The sequence below is a fragment of the Gordionus sp. m RMFG-2023 genome, chromosome 3 (assembly GCF_954871325.1).
Source record: "Gordionus sp. m RMFG-2023 chromosome 3, tfGorSpeb1-WG-v2, whole genome shotgun sequence".
In the NCBI taxonomy this organism is placed as follows: Eukaryota; Metazoa; Nematomorpha; class Gordioida; order Chordodea; family Parachordodidae; genus Gordionus; species Gordionus sp. m RMFG-2023.
In genome coordinates, this window is record NC_088777.1 from 42,085,898 (window position 1) to 42,103,422 (window position 17,525).

General features: G+C 27.1%; 1 protein-coding gene across 1 annotated transcript in view; it reads right to left on the reverse strand.

Moving 5' to 3' along the window:
* LOC135927294 (polypeptide N-acetylgalactosaminyltransferase 13-like) overlaps positions 1-13,101 on the reverse strand; it is a 28,004-nt gene extending 14,903 nt beyond the window's left edge. The window contains exons 1-3 of the mRNA XM_065463259.1: positions 12,876-13,101; positions 7,458-7,577; positions 5,742-5,895 (exon numbers count right to left, since the gene is read on the reverse strand). Coding sequence (XP_065319331.1) covers positions 5,742-5,895; positions 7,458-7,577; positions 12,876-13,098 — 497 coding nt within the window. The 5' untranslated portion in view covers positions 13,099-13,101. The remainder of the gene's footprint in view (positions 1-5,741; positions 5,896-7,457; positions 7,578-12,875) is intronic.
* Positions 13,102-17,525: the final 4,424 nt, after the last annotated feature.

Below are 17,525 nucleotides of genomic sequence, written 5' to 3' on the forward strand. Positions count from 1 at the left end.
TAATATTATTTATAAATTATTTAAATATCTTTCTATAAGATTATATATAAATAATAAAAATCAGGTCATACAAGACATGGTAATGTTCTCGTTGCTCTGTTTCATTCTGTTCCTATTTTAGTGAATTAGAAAAACTGCGACATAAAAAATGAAGGCTCAGAAAATTTTAAATTAATTTAAAATATAATTTTTAAATTTATTTCAAAGAATTCGGGTTGGATTATATCAGAGATCTGGATAGGTCGAAATATTTTATTTTCGATTATTTTTCGGGTCGGCCCGTAATTTAAAAAAAACACTTCGCCATTTTAAATAATTTTGACTGTAATCTTGCAAATTGTTTCAAGGGTAAATTGAAAATATGAAGAGGTAAAATGAATAATTAAACGGTTCATTCCATGATTTTCCAACTGATCAATTGATATGAAAGTTAAATTTCATTTTTTTTAAATGGGCGCCACCCAGATTTTTTAAAGGCAGGGTTCCGTAAAAATAATATCTGCTTTTTTCCTATCATCTTTCCAAAATTGTGGATAACCCTTTCAGTAACGTAATTTGGGAAGATGGGGGAGGGGAGAGTTCTAAGATTGAACACTCTCCCTCTAATATAATACAAAATTATAATTTTGTTATTTGAAAAGTTAAATTTATATTCCTTTTGACGACTTCGAATAAAATATCAGAGACCTGCAGGCTCGGCTAAAGAAATGGGTCGAAAAATAATATAATTTTAAAATCAGGGCTGGGCCGGTTTTTAATTTTTTAGCTGGGTGGTAAATTGAAAATAAAAATCCGATCCTGGCTAAAAAAAATTCATGTCCAGGCTTGGAAATAAATAAATCAATTCAAATCCTGGCGGCTTAAAATTTTGACTGCAGCTCTCAGATAAAATAAAATTATACTTATTTTTATATTATAAAATAATTATTTGTTTTTTAAAACACCTCAGGGTTATATATTTCTTGTTTCCATGTGATAGGTAATTATGAGAAAAAAATATCTAGGTTTATTATTTTAAAAAATAACATCAACATCAAATAATGAAGTATAGAGGAAGAAGATCGTTGACTAATTTCCGGTTGATGTTAAACCATACCCAAGTCAACATATAGCAATTTGCTAAATAACGTCTAAATTTTATCAAATCGAAAAGAAATTAATGTTACTTCTTCAATCACGAAAAATAAAAATCTTTAAAAAAAACAATTTATTACGCGAATCTAATTTAAAAAAATTAATATTTATGAAAAAATCGACTATGTTTTGTAATGTCCCAAATCTTATTTGGCTTTATAGAACGTCATTAGATAATGCAATTAAAATAACTTTGTTTTATGCTTTAAATTTGTATGAGAGAAGGTTTTTTTCCGCAATAGATACTGTCGTGATGACGTTTCACGATGATGACGTGTGACGTTGAAGAAATGATATGTTGTCAATAATTATATTTTATATATATATAGAGAGATACATTGTATATGCATATGGGAATATTATTCATACAATAAAAGATAATCTTTATAATCTTTACGATCAACTACAAGATAATCAATACAATAATGCTGGTATGGGCGGAGTGGATCTCCATGATATGTTAATTGAACTATACAGAATTGACATAAAATGGAAGCGCTTTTACATGCGAATCTTCTTTCATTTATTAAATTCCTGTGTGGTGAATTCGTGGTTACTCTATAGACGCACATCAAACAGAAAGATGATAAATATATATCTTTTTTAGCGTTTAAGGCTCGGATAACTAAAGGATTAATGATGGTTGGAAAGGAAAATTATGGAAAAGAAGGTAAACATAATTTGAAGATTGAAAAAAAGAAAGAAATTGAATAGTTTTCGCACCAAATGTACTGATTATCTTGTAGTTGATCGTAAAGATTATCTTTTATTGTATGAATAATATTCCCATATGCATATACAATGTATCTCTATATATATAAAATATAATTATTGACAACATATCACTTCTTCAACGTCACACGTCATCATCGTGAAACGTCATCACGACAGATATATCTATAATATTTGACCACATTTGCTTCTAAGGAAGATAGTAACACCTACTATAAAACTCTTATAAATCCTTTCAGCATCGGAATAATAAAAATCAGCAATTCTATTCATTCGATCTGCATATAAAATAATAGAGATCATCATCGAAAAAAGGGCGAATAACCATTCCGCTTAAATGATTAAGAGTTTGCATTTGAATCGCTTACTAATTAGAGAAGAAGCAAAAGTTGTTCAGCGAAATTAAAAATTACTGATAATTATAATCATCACAACGTATTTCTGTCATCCCTTATACATCAGAAAGATTAAAATTATATACTAAATTGTTTTCTATCTTTCTCTTCACGATATCACTGCATTGCGGTAGAAGTTGGAAAACTCCACTGAGTAGAAAAAACAGGCATGCGCATGTTCAAACTTTTTTTTTAAATAATTTTAAAAATAGCATTTCATAGAAAGAAATCACGATTGACTTTTTTATAAGCAAATTCTAAAATTTAAAAAATAGAAAAGGCCAGTGCACCTCTTCATAGTTGGTGTGCCATAAAGAGGTATACATAAAAATCTTTTTTAAAATAATTAAAAAAATATAATTCTAACAGACATGATAAATATAATTATTTATCATTTTTAGAAATATGAAGAGGATAACAAGTAATTATATTAACCTGCAAAAATTTTATGGCTTTTTTAACAGTTGAAAGAGGGGGGGAGGGTCCTGATGAGTATTCGTCTGAATTACAGACCCATGGCAAACAAATTTACTCAAGTTTTTATATTGCAATGAATACTTTAAAAAACATTGAAAAAAAAAATTATTATTTTTATTAAAATTTAATAATAAATTATAAAAGGTAGTTATATTTATATGCCTTGGAGGGGGTGACATTTACCTGGAAATAAATTTATGGTAAAATGGTATAAATAATCAAGTTATTATTTTGACATTTCGCCTGGAAAAAAAATAAAAATAATTTTTGATTTGATCAATATAACTTTATTATAATGAATTAACTCCATATTTTATCTTATTGCAAAAAAAAAACGTCAGATTCCATTATTGTTGTAAAAGCATCAAATTATTGTTTAAATAATTTTCACACATAATTGAATGCGCGCTTAAATGGTGTGTTAATTATTATGTATAGTTGTGTAATTTGTAGGTAGATCCTCCGAAAAAATTCGAATCGAGTCAGAATATCTTGACTTTTCTTTCCCCGTCATTACAAACGACAATAACAAAATGATTATTATGATATTATATATTTTTTTCTATTTTTATTAACCCTTTATACGCTCCTAAATAACAATTAATATAATAGCTTTTAATTAATTGTGAGTTCGCTCATTATCACCCCTCCCCTAGTAGTATATCGATATTAATATATAATGTATATTTTTTTTCTTTAATAATATTTATAATGAAAACAGGTTATGATTTATATTTGTAAAAAAGAGTTCAATTGTATCTAAGCAAATATTCTTTTTTAAAAAAAAACCTTCTTCGCCATTTTGGCATAGATCCCAGCGCTTGGATTGGTAATCAATATAGTTATGCTATGTCTAAATGTCGGCAAATTCGGTTCAATCTCCAGGCGCTTGCCGGAGAAAATCTGTGAACATTAAGGCGTAATTTATATTAGTTTTTCCCAATTTAAGTTGCTATCTTTTTATGAAAAACCCCGAGGCCAAAGTGTTAATTTTCGGTTAAAAATTTGGTTTAACCGATTTTTTAGAGAGCTAAAAATTGGCTCAAACAGCTAAAAATGTAGTAATTTATTACCCAACTATAGTATTCAAGAAAAAAATCGTAATCTATTAAAGTGCAATTAATTAACACCTTAAAGTATAAATGCGCAACCGATTAAAAAAACATAGATTTTCTGAACATGCAAATTATAAGAGATCTGCATACCCGACCCAAAACGAGTCGAAAAATAGCGTGATTTTAGAAATCTGGGATGAGCTTAAAAAACAGACTGAGGAGATTTTTTTAAAAAAATTTATAATTTTTCACTCTTATATTTTTTCTTAAATATATAGATATATATATAATGTTCCTGTCAATTTTTTTTTATCCGAGATGTAAATATGATTTCAAATTTTTTTTAAATTAAAAAAGTTTTAATAAAGTATTATTCAGTTGGGAAATCATATAATGAAGCGTTTAATATTCATTTACTTGTCATATTTTTAATTTTTTCCGTTGAAATAATTTGCAAAAATACAAATCAAAATTATTTCAAAATAAAGAAAAGTAAAAACATCGGTCCGAAAAATAATCAAAAATATAAATCCGGACCGGGCCAAAATAATTTAAGACGGGTAGGGTTTTAAAATAAAAATTCGAGTTTGATTTAGGTTTGAAAATAATAATCCGAGCCGAAAATTTTGACCTATGCAGGCCTCTAATAATTATTGACGATTTTTTTTACAATATTTATGCCAAACGCCCATGATTTATAATAAGGGGCTATTATGCAAACCAGGAGTAAAATTAGATCTTCCGACTAAATTTTATCAACAGTCTGGAACAAATTTAAAAATTTTCTTAATAGCGAAAATTGAGCAAAAATCTATTTTTTGTTGTTGAAGGAATAGATTTTTGATATCAAATTTTAACTGAAAATACCAAAATCTTTTCAAATCTTTTGCAATTTTCATGTATAAAAATTCTTTCAATATAAAATCAAAATTTTTAAATATGATTTATCATGGAATATTGGTATTTTATATTGTTAATTAATTGGATTCATAAATATTAATTTTAAGCATTTGTTTGGATTGTATAATGTATTTCAATTTATAACTTTCATTTAAAAAATAAATATATATATATAATTCATAAAATTAATTAATTTGAACCAGATTCAAATAAATTTGTCAGTCGGACCATTGGTAAATAAAAATAAAATTTTGGCATTTCACATTATTTTTAAAAGTGAATATTGGTCAAACAGAAAGAAAGAAAGATTAGATTCGATTTTTATTAAAATAAAAATAAATTGTGAATTTTAAAAAAAATTACAAATAATTAATCGATTTCTAAATGCTTTTTTTTTATAAAAACTTTCTCAAATATATATTATTAATATATTATAAGAATCAAAGGCTTACAAACCTTCCCAATGAGGGAATCTATAAAGCATCGTTTAAAAGATAAATGGTTTTATATTTAAATTTAAGTTTTTTTATATCCATTTTGACAAAATATTCGCCACAAAATGTAAACGCGGTACTAACTTGTTTAATTAATTTTTTTATATAATATAATATTTAAAAATAACAATCCGGAGCACATATCAAGAAGCCATTTAATCGTTATTAAAATCAACCCAGTTTGTATTCTATTTACGATTAAAAAAAATAGGGATTTGGATTGTTTTTAGTTTTATTTTGGAAAACTGGTAACATTACCCAAAAACCGCTTTGAAAAACGTTCTGTCTAGAAATGGTCTTAGTTAATGTTAATAATAACTTAAACATATGTTAGCAATTTGATTTTAAAAATATTTGATAATGTGATGGACGGTAATTTATTTCCTTCAAAAGGCTTTCATAAGGACATCATGATAATTAATATATTAAAAATTGAGAATATTTTTATTCTTTCAAATCCTTTAACAAAAAATATTCTCGCAAATAAAAAAAGATAAATAATTTTTTTTTAGTTTATATTTTAGATATTTTTGAAGAATTAAAATTTAACGTACCCAGGAATCCTATAATCCTTGAGAGTTCTGTTGAGTGGAATCATCTCACTAGCCACCAGGTTGAATTGATTGAGGGAAAATTTGGTCTTTTCTTGAGATTTTAAATTCTCGGGCACTTGAACAGGGAATCCAAACGCGCCCGCACCGTAAACCTCTATAAAAAAAAGTCGAAGAATAAATTATTTTATTTTAGTTTTTTCCTTGAAACTTTTCATAGGATGGCCTACTTATTTAAGTCTTATTTTCTAAAGAATGATATTAAATTTACTCCGCGAGCAGATCCATTTTGCATCGAGAAGGGTGGAAGTGACGCAATAAGGGCATAATCATGGAAAAGATAGGAAGATTTTTTTTGACTTTATATATTTTTGATTCAATTTATAACAAATTTAGATATTATCCAACGTGCTTTTATACTGTGCAATTTAAATATTGTAGGATAACGCAATGCTTCCCAGTCATGTTCGTGTGATGTTCGGAGGGATCTCGCAATTTATTATCCTACTATACCCTACTATTAATCATAATCGTCCAACTCGAGGAATGTTCAACTGAAGGGAATTTTTTAAGTAGATCAAATATATTTAATCTTAAACAAGTATCTAAAGTTGAGACCTGCAGAGATACCATTTGAAAGGCCCGACCCAAATTTTTTAAAAATATATTATATTTATTTCTAATTTTTATAGCTAATAATGACGATTTAAAATATTTGGTTTTAAAATATACGGTCAGGGCCGGATATTTAAAAATAATATTTTTAGGCCCGGCCAGGATATTTTTAAAAAGATTAAAATATGGCCCAGCCCGTGTATTCGGGTCAGGCTTAGGGCCGGGCCTGCAGGTATTTGGTCTAAAGTAAGGAGTGGGATTTGAGTTGGACTATATTCAGCTATGATTTTGAAGATTCTTGAGATCCCTGTTTTACAAAAATTTAAAGCCCCCCCCCCTCCCCTGTCCGGCACGCCCTTGATGATGTTGTTATGATGTGTCATTTAAATTTTAAAAAAATTAGGTGATTGGTTAGTTAGTATGGTACCTATTAAAATTCATAAGATTTGTTATGATGATGGGGGGAAGGGGCTCAAAGAGGGATAGCTTACCGCGTCATTGAAATGGTATGGTAATCTTTTAGGTGGGTCTTACGTCATTATCTTAGGGGGAGCCAAGAGGTCCCAGTTTGTGAGTATTATTGAGTTCACTTTTTTTAAAAAAAATTGATAATAAAAAAAGATGACATCAACGACATATTATAACTTTTTTAAAAAAAGCACAGTGAAATTTGGGTGAGAAATCGTAAATAATTTATAGAAGATTTCGTGTATAAAATCAACGAATTATTGGAGATTTGAAAATGAAAAATAATACATTCTTACTAGAAGAGATAAAAAAAACCTTATATATTTCAATTTCCAAAATTATTTGCCATCCTTCTTTCTTCTTCGTTCATTATTAAATTCCGGATTAATGCGACTTTATTAAGGCTGCGTCCAAATCTTGTTTGAAAATTTTTTTTTAAGTTTTAAAACTTTAAGGAAACCTAAATGATACGTTTTGCGAATTTTACAAATATGTTTTGGGCAATATACTTCAAAAATATACTTCAATTTCTATTTATTTTTTTTACAAAAAGGTTTATAGGTGTTTTTCGATAGGTTTTTTAAAAGTTTCCATAATAAATTATTGATGTTTTGGAGAATTTGTAAAAAAAATAACTCATAGCTTTGTTCCTGTCGCTAGCCAGGTCTAAATTAAAAACTTGTATCGTTTTGAATGAGCGCGATTTGTTTTTGGTAGTAGTAGCATCTTTATGAGCGTTCGAGGAAGAAGAGGAATCTGTGCATGCACGTGTAACATATATAATATATTATAAATATATATATATTAAATAGAAGATCCATTTGTTCCGGTCCAAAATTTTTATAAAATCTTTGATAATGCAAGTTTATGATCTTCGTTCAAAAAATAATAATATTTACCAATCCGTGCTAAAAAAAAATCAGTCCCAACGTTTTCGGGCTGTGCAGTGTGGGTCGAGCTAAGAAGGAATGTTACAATCAGAAGTCTGCAAATGGTAAAAATTTCAGCGTTTAGTTAATACCGACCAGTTCAAATTTTTACTAAGTTTACCCGGCCCGGTTTTAATTATGTTTTCAAATACAATCCTAAACCTAAATATATGTAGCTGAATACCAACATAAACAAATATTTATAATCTTGGGTGGTTAAATTAAAAACATTATACTTATGGATTATCACTTCTATGAAGTATGAGAATCAATATATATATTTGCCCTGCCCGTTTATATTTTTGCCCGGCTCAAAAATATTTTTTGGACGTAACGTGCTGGGTATTGCAGATCTCTGGTAACAATTAACATTAGTTAAGGTCAAATAAGCGGGGAGTGGATTTTGAAGCAATTCCAAGCATAAAAAGACATTTTATTTAAATATGACGTAATAGCGCATCTTGGAGAGGTAAATGGGTAATACCGTAATTTTTTTTCAAATTCAAAATTTTACAAATTCCCTTTTAACTTTATTTCATCCTATCAATAATTATGTCCTGGTGGGATAGTAAGAGTAACCAAAAATAAATGTTTAGTTATTATATAAAGTTATAGTACTTACATTTTGAGCAGAAGTTATGCATTGTGTTCATTTTTTTTTAAATGCTAGAAACAAACTATTTTGCACTTTTAACGCAAAAAAAAAGGTTTACTATAATTTGTGCGTTACCATTTAAAATACGTTATTTGAAATAAAATGTAACCCAAAACGCTTGAATTTGTAGACATTATTAATCTCTATATTCGCTTATAGGCAATTATCGAATTATTTTCCATTTTTTATATAATCACACTGACTTGAATAATATGAAGTTATTTTTTATTATAGCCCCTTAAGAGTCCCAAAATTTTATGCAAAAAAAAATCTTTTTTAAGACTTTTCTTTAGGCTCTGCCTAAAATATCAAAAATATAAATAACTAAATTTATCAATTTTGAAGAAAAAAATAACATAAGCTATTTCTAATGTAAAAATATGAGACATGTAGAAGTACCATTTGCACAGCTCGGCTCAAATTTTTTTTCCAAAAAAAAATTTTCAACTTTTTCGGCCCGGCCCGAATTTTTTAAATATATTCTATTTATTTTTAAATTTTATAGCTAATATGGTGATTTATATACGGTCCGGCCCGAGTTTTTTTTTTAAAAAAATTTTTTTAGGCCAAGTCCGCTTATGTATAAAGAAAATAAAAAAAATACAGTGGAAACATTTTTATTGTAGTATAAAAAAAACATATCTTAAAAGAAATTGAAAGGAAAGGTAGTTTAATATTTTACCAGAAAATCTAAAATTTTAATCGTTAATAAGGGTCTAAAGAAGAGAATGGAAGGGGGGGGGGCTAGTAGAAGTCATATTTTTAAATTATGTTTTAATTCACATTTAAATGTGCGGCGCTGTTTTAGGAGGAGCAAGCAATGGCACGATCCAGAAAAAAAAGTAAATTAGCGTGCCCCAACCAAAAATTTAAATTTAAAAAAAAATAGGAGTATATTTAATACAATACCGTATTAATATCGGGTAGAGTCCCTGACCTATTTTTTCAGGTCCAGCTCGACCCGAGAAAATTTTTTTAGAAATTGTTGTCCAACTGATTCGAAAATTTTCCTAGTTCGATTCAAAATTTTATTTTAGAAATAGGTAACGAATCCGATACATTTTTTATGAGTTATTTTAAATATAAAAATAAAAGACATCTTTCCAAAAACATAATTCTAAGGATATTTTATAAATTTCGAAAAAATTTATCATAATGATTTCATTAAAATTTTACAATTTGCTGAAGTTTTGAAATTTTAGAAAATTTTCAAAATGATTTTTTAGTCACAGCCTTAAATAAATAGTATTTGTTATTCATATTATGTATGAATGACATTTTTATATTAATCTAAATAGCCCTTCTTTATTTCTAGGCTGTTAAGAGGAAGCTATATTAGAACCTACTAAACAGACGATTGTTTAAAATAAGACTAACTAGGACATGGCCCTAGCGCTTAAAATATAAATAAACAATTTGTGGTGTCATCCTTGCAAATGAATGTTCATAGAAACATTTTAGGAAAACATATTTTAAAAGGTTTTGTTGAGGTTCAAGTTGGATCCGAAAATAAATACCAAAATGAAGTTTCGGATCCAAAGTCCGAGAAAATATCTATCCGAGTACGACAGAACCCTGGATTTATAACTTAATTCAAACGAAGGAAAAGAGGCAGGCATAAAATGTATTTAATAAAAATTCAAATTCTATGTCCTAATTTTTCTGATTTTTAGAGTTACCCATCAATTAGGCTATTTATCTTGATTTGTGATAGTGAGTTTCCGTCACTCAAATTTGAAGAAACGGTGCTGTAACTTTGTATTTAATTGAATTGCTTATACTTCTACATGATAACAAAGCCCGCATTTTACAAATATTTAAAAACATTTTTATATGGAACACTGCAATGGGCTAGTTTTTCACCCTGCCCGCCCATACTACGGGCGTGGACAGATGCGGGCGGGTTAATAATACTTTTTTAAGTAATGGGCAGGAGTGGGCAATTTTTAATATTTTTCTTGTGAAATGAGTAGAAAAGACTTCAATATATTAAATAATATTTTTATTTCATAATATTGCCTACCTATTATATATCCTTATAAAAAATATATTATAATAAATAAATAAAGAGCTAAATCAGCCACTAAAATAATTTTAAACATTTGGCGGGCGGGCTAAATAAAATTTCTAGATAAAAGGGTTAATGGGCGGCTAAATTTTAAAAAAACTATGGGTAGGTGAGCTGGTTAAAAAATTTCTTTAAGAACAATGAGTGGGTTTTCTTGATGGCTAAAACACGCCCAGTGCAGACCTCTAACTGGGACTCTACAGCTAGAATTTCTATTGGGGGGGGGATTGTAGGCTCTGGGTGCTAAAATTCTTATGTTGACTAGATTCAACCATATGGTTCAATAAACTTGGGTAGATTATGATTATAATGTGAATTAGGTAATAAATATATCATAGCTAAAGCTAAGAACTCGAACCCTCAGAATTTTACTAAATCCAATCCCACCCCAGAATCTTTTTTTTATTAAAGATATCATAATAATTAGAGACAAATACAATATTAAATGTGCAAGTGATATAAGTTGATAAATTAAATGAAGTTTTTGTTTATCATATTAAGGATGTTTTAAAATAAATTAAAATTCTCATATATATTTTTTTTACTAAAAATAAAATATATATTAATTAATTAAAGTGATTTATTTGGCAATGATCAATGAGCAAAGATCAAAATTAATCATCACAAATTTTTAAAAAAATAGTCAAAATTAGGCTATAAATTTATAAAAAAAAATCACATTCAAATTTCTAAATTGAAAATAAGAAAGAAGGTGCTGTTAATCTTTATTTCCCATTTCCTCTTTCATTCAATAATTATAAATTTAAATAATAATATTGATGAATTATATCCCTGTTTTTCTTTTGAATAAATATAATTAAATTATATTATTATTTTTTCAAATAAAATTAATGATTTTTTTTGTAGTTTTATATATATAATATATTATTTATTCTTAAAATATTTTGCATATAAGTTTAACTAAATGTAAATTTAATCATTGAAAATTACACTATAATAATGAGTTTAATTATTTTGATATACCCTATTAAATATATTGATTTACAATATTTTAATACCAAGAAGATTTATTCATGTAGCTATTTCTATATATTATTTTTAATTTTAGTGTATAAAATATCAATTAAATCAAAATAAATCAAGCATTGTTTATATTATAATTATTAATTATAATTAAATATATATGGACATATATTAAATTTATAATTATATATGATATAGTACTTTTCAATCAATGTAATAAGCTTTAATAGCATTATTTTATAAATTTCACAAAATATATAATTTAAATTTTAAAAAATCATGATTTCATCAAAAAATAATTATTTCTTTTTTTTATAAAAATCATAATTTTTGCTAACATTAGTATCTGTGGTATTGCCCAATACCATTTTTGTATTGGTATCATCTAAAAGAGTAGTATTGATGCATTCCTGGTAACTAATAGTTGATATTTAAAGTATTTTTTTCAAAGAATAATTGCAATCTAATCTGATTTAAATATCAAATCTTTTTTTTAAAAAAAACAACCAAATAAAAAAATTTAATGATTTTATTATATAAATATAAATTTAACAATTAGTTAGTCAAAATTTATCAGGCATTTCATGAAAATATTGTGGGAAGAATTCTGCTAATATGGAAGTGGTATATTTTTATCAAATTTGGAAACCAGAATCTTGAACCAAGGCAAAATGATGAGAAGGTTTATAAAGGACTCATTTAAAAGTTTCAGAAATTGGTTATAAGAAAAGTGCAAATAATTTATTGATTAGGGTGTGCTGATATTAAATGGACCTGGTTATATATGTGCATGTCTTAGAAATGGCAGCTAATTTTTTTTATGCATAAACATGTTATTGATATAAAATTAAAATTGGTCATAAAAAAATTATCTTATGGTGCCAGAATTGGTCAGTATAAAATTTGTTAAGGATTTGATCCGCAAAAAAGGTTAATTTCATTTATCGACACTGACTATCCTATAAAATATTATTTATTTGTAAAGTTTTAATCATATTCCAAATGGTTATGCATTAAAAATTTACTGCCCATCTTGGGCCAACTCCAAAAATATACATGTTTATAACTAGGTTTTAATATTGGCAAAACTCTACATATATATATTTAAAAATGTTGCATGATTAAATCTAGATAGTCTATATATTATTTATTTTTTGAATTTTTTTTGATTGCCTAAACAGAGTTTGGAACTGGAACCATATCAAATTTAATAACTGGAACTAGAACCCCATTTTCAAAATTTTTAAAACTAGAATCACTTGTAAAAAATATTCAGAACCAGAAGTAAAACTCAATTTTATTCAAGTTCCATTTTCTAATTTTTATATATAAATAAGTACATCTCCTTTTATATTTTGTTAGACCAATGATTAGTTATTATTTTATATATATAATTTAAATTCATCATAAATATTTACATGATAGAGCTAAATTTGGAATTATCTTTGGGTTCACGTCAACACTGAAAAGTGGATTAAATCGCTTTGAATAATTTAGTTCCTTCTTAAAATTTATGCAATAAGGAGCTTTATCGGTAAAAATCGTGATAAGAAATACATCAATAAATATCCAGAATAAAGAAGTTAATATTATGATTAATGGTGTTCGAAAACGATATTTGTATTTCATTTTAAAGGTCATGATGAATCCATTAATGTCTTATGTGAATTATGCTAGCATGATGTCTACCTTTAAATTTACGTAGAAATATATATAAGTAAATTTTACCTAAAATGGTGGACAGATATCATATGATAACCAGAGATGCCACTTGACTCTAATATATTGGTTTAAGCTGTGATTAGTACCCGGATATTAGGGGGTTGATATAATACAAAATTATTCGAAATTAAACTATCGTCATTTAAGTAAGGAAGGAGGGCTGGGGTTTTGATTACGATATATTAGTTATTGCTTATTTTGATTAAACTTTACTTCATTTCGAATTATGATTTTGTAGGTAATAGATGTGGGTAATGGGGGTGGGGGGGGGGGAGGGGGTAGAAAGTTTTTAGAGAAAATAGGGTTGAACAATCTATGGGGTCGAGAGTAAAGCTTTTGAGACGGGTAGAATTGCCTAGCTTAGGAGGCTATTGAACAAAATTAAAATGTAATGTGATAATTTTAAAATAAAATAAAATCAATATAGTTTAATCGTTGGTCATTTTATTAATGGCTACAAAATAAATGATAAAAAAATCATTCTTATATGAATATTTTAGGGCAATACCTTAAATGGTAGTACCTTAGATGGTAATGCCTTATATGGAAATATCTAAAATGGACCTTAAATGGTAATTCCTTAAATGGATTAAATTTTGCGGATAAAGGAATATTAGCAGGCCTATCCAATATTTAATTTGATAAATTTGATGGAGAAAGTTTAATGTCCCGTTATTTTTCAACTTAGGAACCTAGTTTTCGTTAAAAAAAAAAGTCCAACTGAATGACAATATACAAATATATTATAAACATTTTTTGGCAACAATGATATGCAATTATTTAGGGGGAAATGCGATCTACCTAAAATTTTTAATAATTGTTTGGCTAGTTGGGTCTGGAAATTGTTTCTTATAACTTCACAATGGAATATAGGCCTCAAAATAAATATGTGATCGCAGCATTATCAAGGCTTCCGATATTAGATGTGGAAATCAAGATTTAAACATGCCCTGGAGATTTGAAGTATTAATTTGGGTAACATGCAAAAATATTCTACAAAAAAGACGATAATTTAAAAATAATAGCAACGCATATTCAGAAATGTTGACCAAACTTGTCATAAAGATAAAGAAATTGTTAATTTTTATAATCAAGGGGAAGAGTTATCTAATCGTGATATTATCGAATAGCACGGAAGATTGGTTATACTTAAAAAATTATGGAATACAGTACTAGAAATGATTAACCGTAAACATCCTGGGGAAAATGTAATGAAATATGACTATTTTTAGATTATATTGTTGATAGCCTAGGTATTTAATAGAGAAAATTTAATCAAAATATTCTTTGGGTGACAGAAAAATAAACGTGGAATTTAAGTATCTCTGTATTCTTTGACTATAGGTAGACCTGTGCGCCGACAAACTATCGGCGGCCGGCTAATTTTCAAAAAATCCTATCGACGGCCGGCGGCGCGCCGATTTTTAGCGCCGTCAGCAAAATCAGCGTAAATCGGCGCAGTTATAAATTTTTATAACATAATTTTTTTTAATTGCTTATTATTTTAAAAAAAACGAATATACATTACTTTACAGATATCTCAGCATATTTTTTAATATTTATTATAGAAAACTCATAAATCCAAATTTCGTAATTTTATAATTATCATGTATAAAAATTATTTTATTTAAATTTTCGGGATAATAATAATCCCCTTGAATTTAACGTCAATCCAGATGTAAAGAAAACTCTTTCACTAGGTGTGCTAGTCATCCGAATGCAAAGAATTTTTTGGCAAGCCTGGAAAGATTGGGAAGTTTACTCTTCTTTTATTTCCAAATTCAGAACGTACATATCTTGTGAATATCGTTTCCCAAGAAAACTGTGGCATTCTTGTTCTAAGTCACCTAACTTGGAATCATAATTTATATTTGTTGAATATTTATTTGCCAATTTTGTCAAATAACTTAAATTGAATAATTCATCTTGATCCTCATTAGCTATATTTACTACCTGATTATCATCATTCTCTGTAAGTTTAAGATGTTTTATTATAAATTCTGAATCTGAACAATTTTGCTCTATTAAATACTTTGACACAATTGTCAATTTTTGAAATCTTGGATCTAAAAGAGAAGCCAATACCTAGATAATTTTAAATAAAAAATAAAAGAATATACTTATATATTATTACTTGCAGATTACACACCGAAAATCATAACGCAAGTTTTTTTAGCATATTTTCCTTAAGTGACACTATCATTTACTATTAAATTTGTTTCAATTTCACTTCTAAAAAGTAACGCCAAGTTTAAAGTAGGCCCTTTTTGCGAAAGAAATTCGACAGTTTTGTTAAATTTTGAAAGAAATGCTAATTGTTCTTCTACCAGCTCAGATTCATAATTTGATAATTTGAGAAAGTGCTTCCTATTATTAATTAAATTCTTATTTAATCGAGATATGCTTTCTAGCATAACTAATATACTATGCCAACGTGTTGGGACATTTAATTTTAAGGTTTTTGCGTGGAATTATTGTTATTATTATTGTAAAATTTTAGTAAAATTTAGGATTGGGATATTAGAACCGTTGTCAATTAAAGAAAAGTTAGAACTAAAATGATACTAAATCTTTATTAAATACTTAAATATAAGGTGAAAACATAATCAAAATAGAAGAAAAATAAAATTAATATAAATTACAATTATAAATAAAGTTCGTAAAATCGTGATCATTTTCTATAGTAGAATATTCCCGATTATATATACTTTTCTTTTCTATTCATTTGCATCGTCTTTACTCAAATAATCTAATAAATCGCTTCGTTTTTATGTTAAACAATCAATTTGAATATTACTTCTTTTTTCTCTAATTTAATTCCAAGTAATTTACATATTACAACACACTTAGATTAGACCCCACATTCTGCGAAATACCAATATTCCTGTTTCTTGTCTATGATCGATTAGCACTGACAACTTGATTAACGCATGCTTTTAAATGATACACGATTGCTATTATCTAAACTACGTCTTAAGTTCTCCTAATGAATTTTGGTCTTTTGCTTGTTTCTAACGTTATCTTGTAACTAATGATCATTGCTTTATCTCGATCAAGGATGTGCGATGCTTGATCTGCCATTTTCACGAATTTTTGTTTCTTAGATCATCTATTTTGTATCTTATACTAAAGTTTTGATAAGCAATGGCGATAATTTGTCAACGATTAACGATTGCATCCTGGTATTGACCACTTGTTCTACCTAGTCACTAGTCACTATATCAACTTCGTCTTAAGATCTCTTATACGACAAATATTTCTTTTATCTTTTGATCTCAAATAAAAATTCGATCTCTACGTGAGCTCGATTGCGGCATAAAATTTCTAATGACGAAAAGCTGTTTCTCTTTATGAAGATTTTTGGTTAATCCACAACCTAATATTATATATAAACGATTACTTGTACCTATAACGATCTCTTGTGACGAATTCTTTTTGCTAAACGACTAATTCTATTCTTTTCCGAATTACGACCATTAATATTGTTACCATTGTTTTATTGCTCTCATTCTTTGTCTTAGTGTCGATAGTCATTTCATATATCTCCTTCCTCCTTTATTTAAAATTTATTTTCAGAGTTTAACTAGACTGAATTGTTGTAATAGCCCTGTCGCCTCCTATTTTCAACATTAATGTAAAATTTTAGTAAAATTTAGGATTGGGAGATTAGAACCGTTGTCAAATAAAGAAAAGTTAGAACTAAAATGATACTAAATCTTTATTAAATACTTAAATATAAGGTGAAAAAATAATCAAAATAAAAGAAAAATAAAATTAATATAAATTAAAATTAAAAATTAAGTTCATAAAATCATGATCATTTTCTTAAGTAAAATATTCCCGATTATATATACTTTTCTTTCCTATTCATTTGCATCGTCTTTACTCAAATAATCTAATAAATTTTGTTTTTCTGTTAAACAATCGATTTGAATATTCCTTCTTTTGAATATTACTTCTTTTTTCTCTAATTTAATTCAAAGTAATTTACATATTACAACAATTATCATTGGAATTGCCAATTTGAAAACGGGTATCTGGGTATGGATCGCTGTCTAGATTTAACATGTCTTATGTTAAATCTATTTTACTTAGACATTTTTTTGATATTCAATTTCACCCTCTGCAGTTTTATATCTTAGAGCAGAAATAATTTCTCTAATTCTTTTGCAAAAAAACTTCCAGACTATGAATTTTTTATTATCCAGAGTTAGGATAATAAAATTATTTATAAAATTATTAAATGTAGTTGCATCCATTTTAAAAATATGTAAAATTATGGTAACTTTTGGAATTTTAGATTTTTGTTCTATAATGACGTCAATATTATTATGATTTTAAAATAG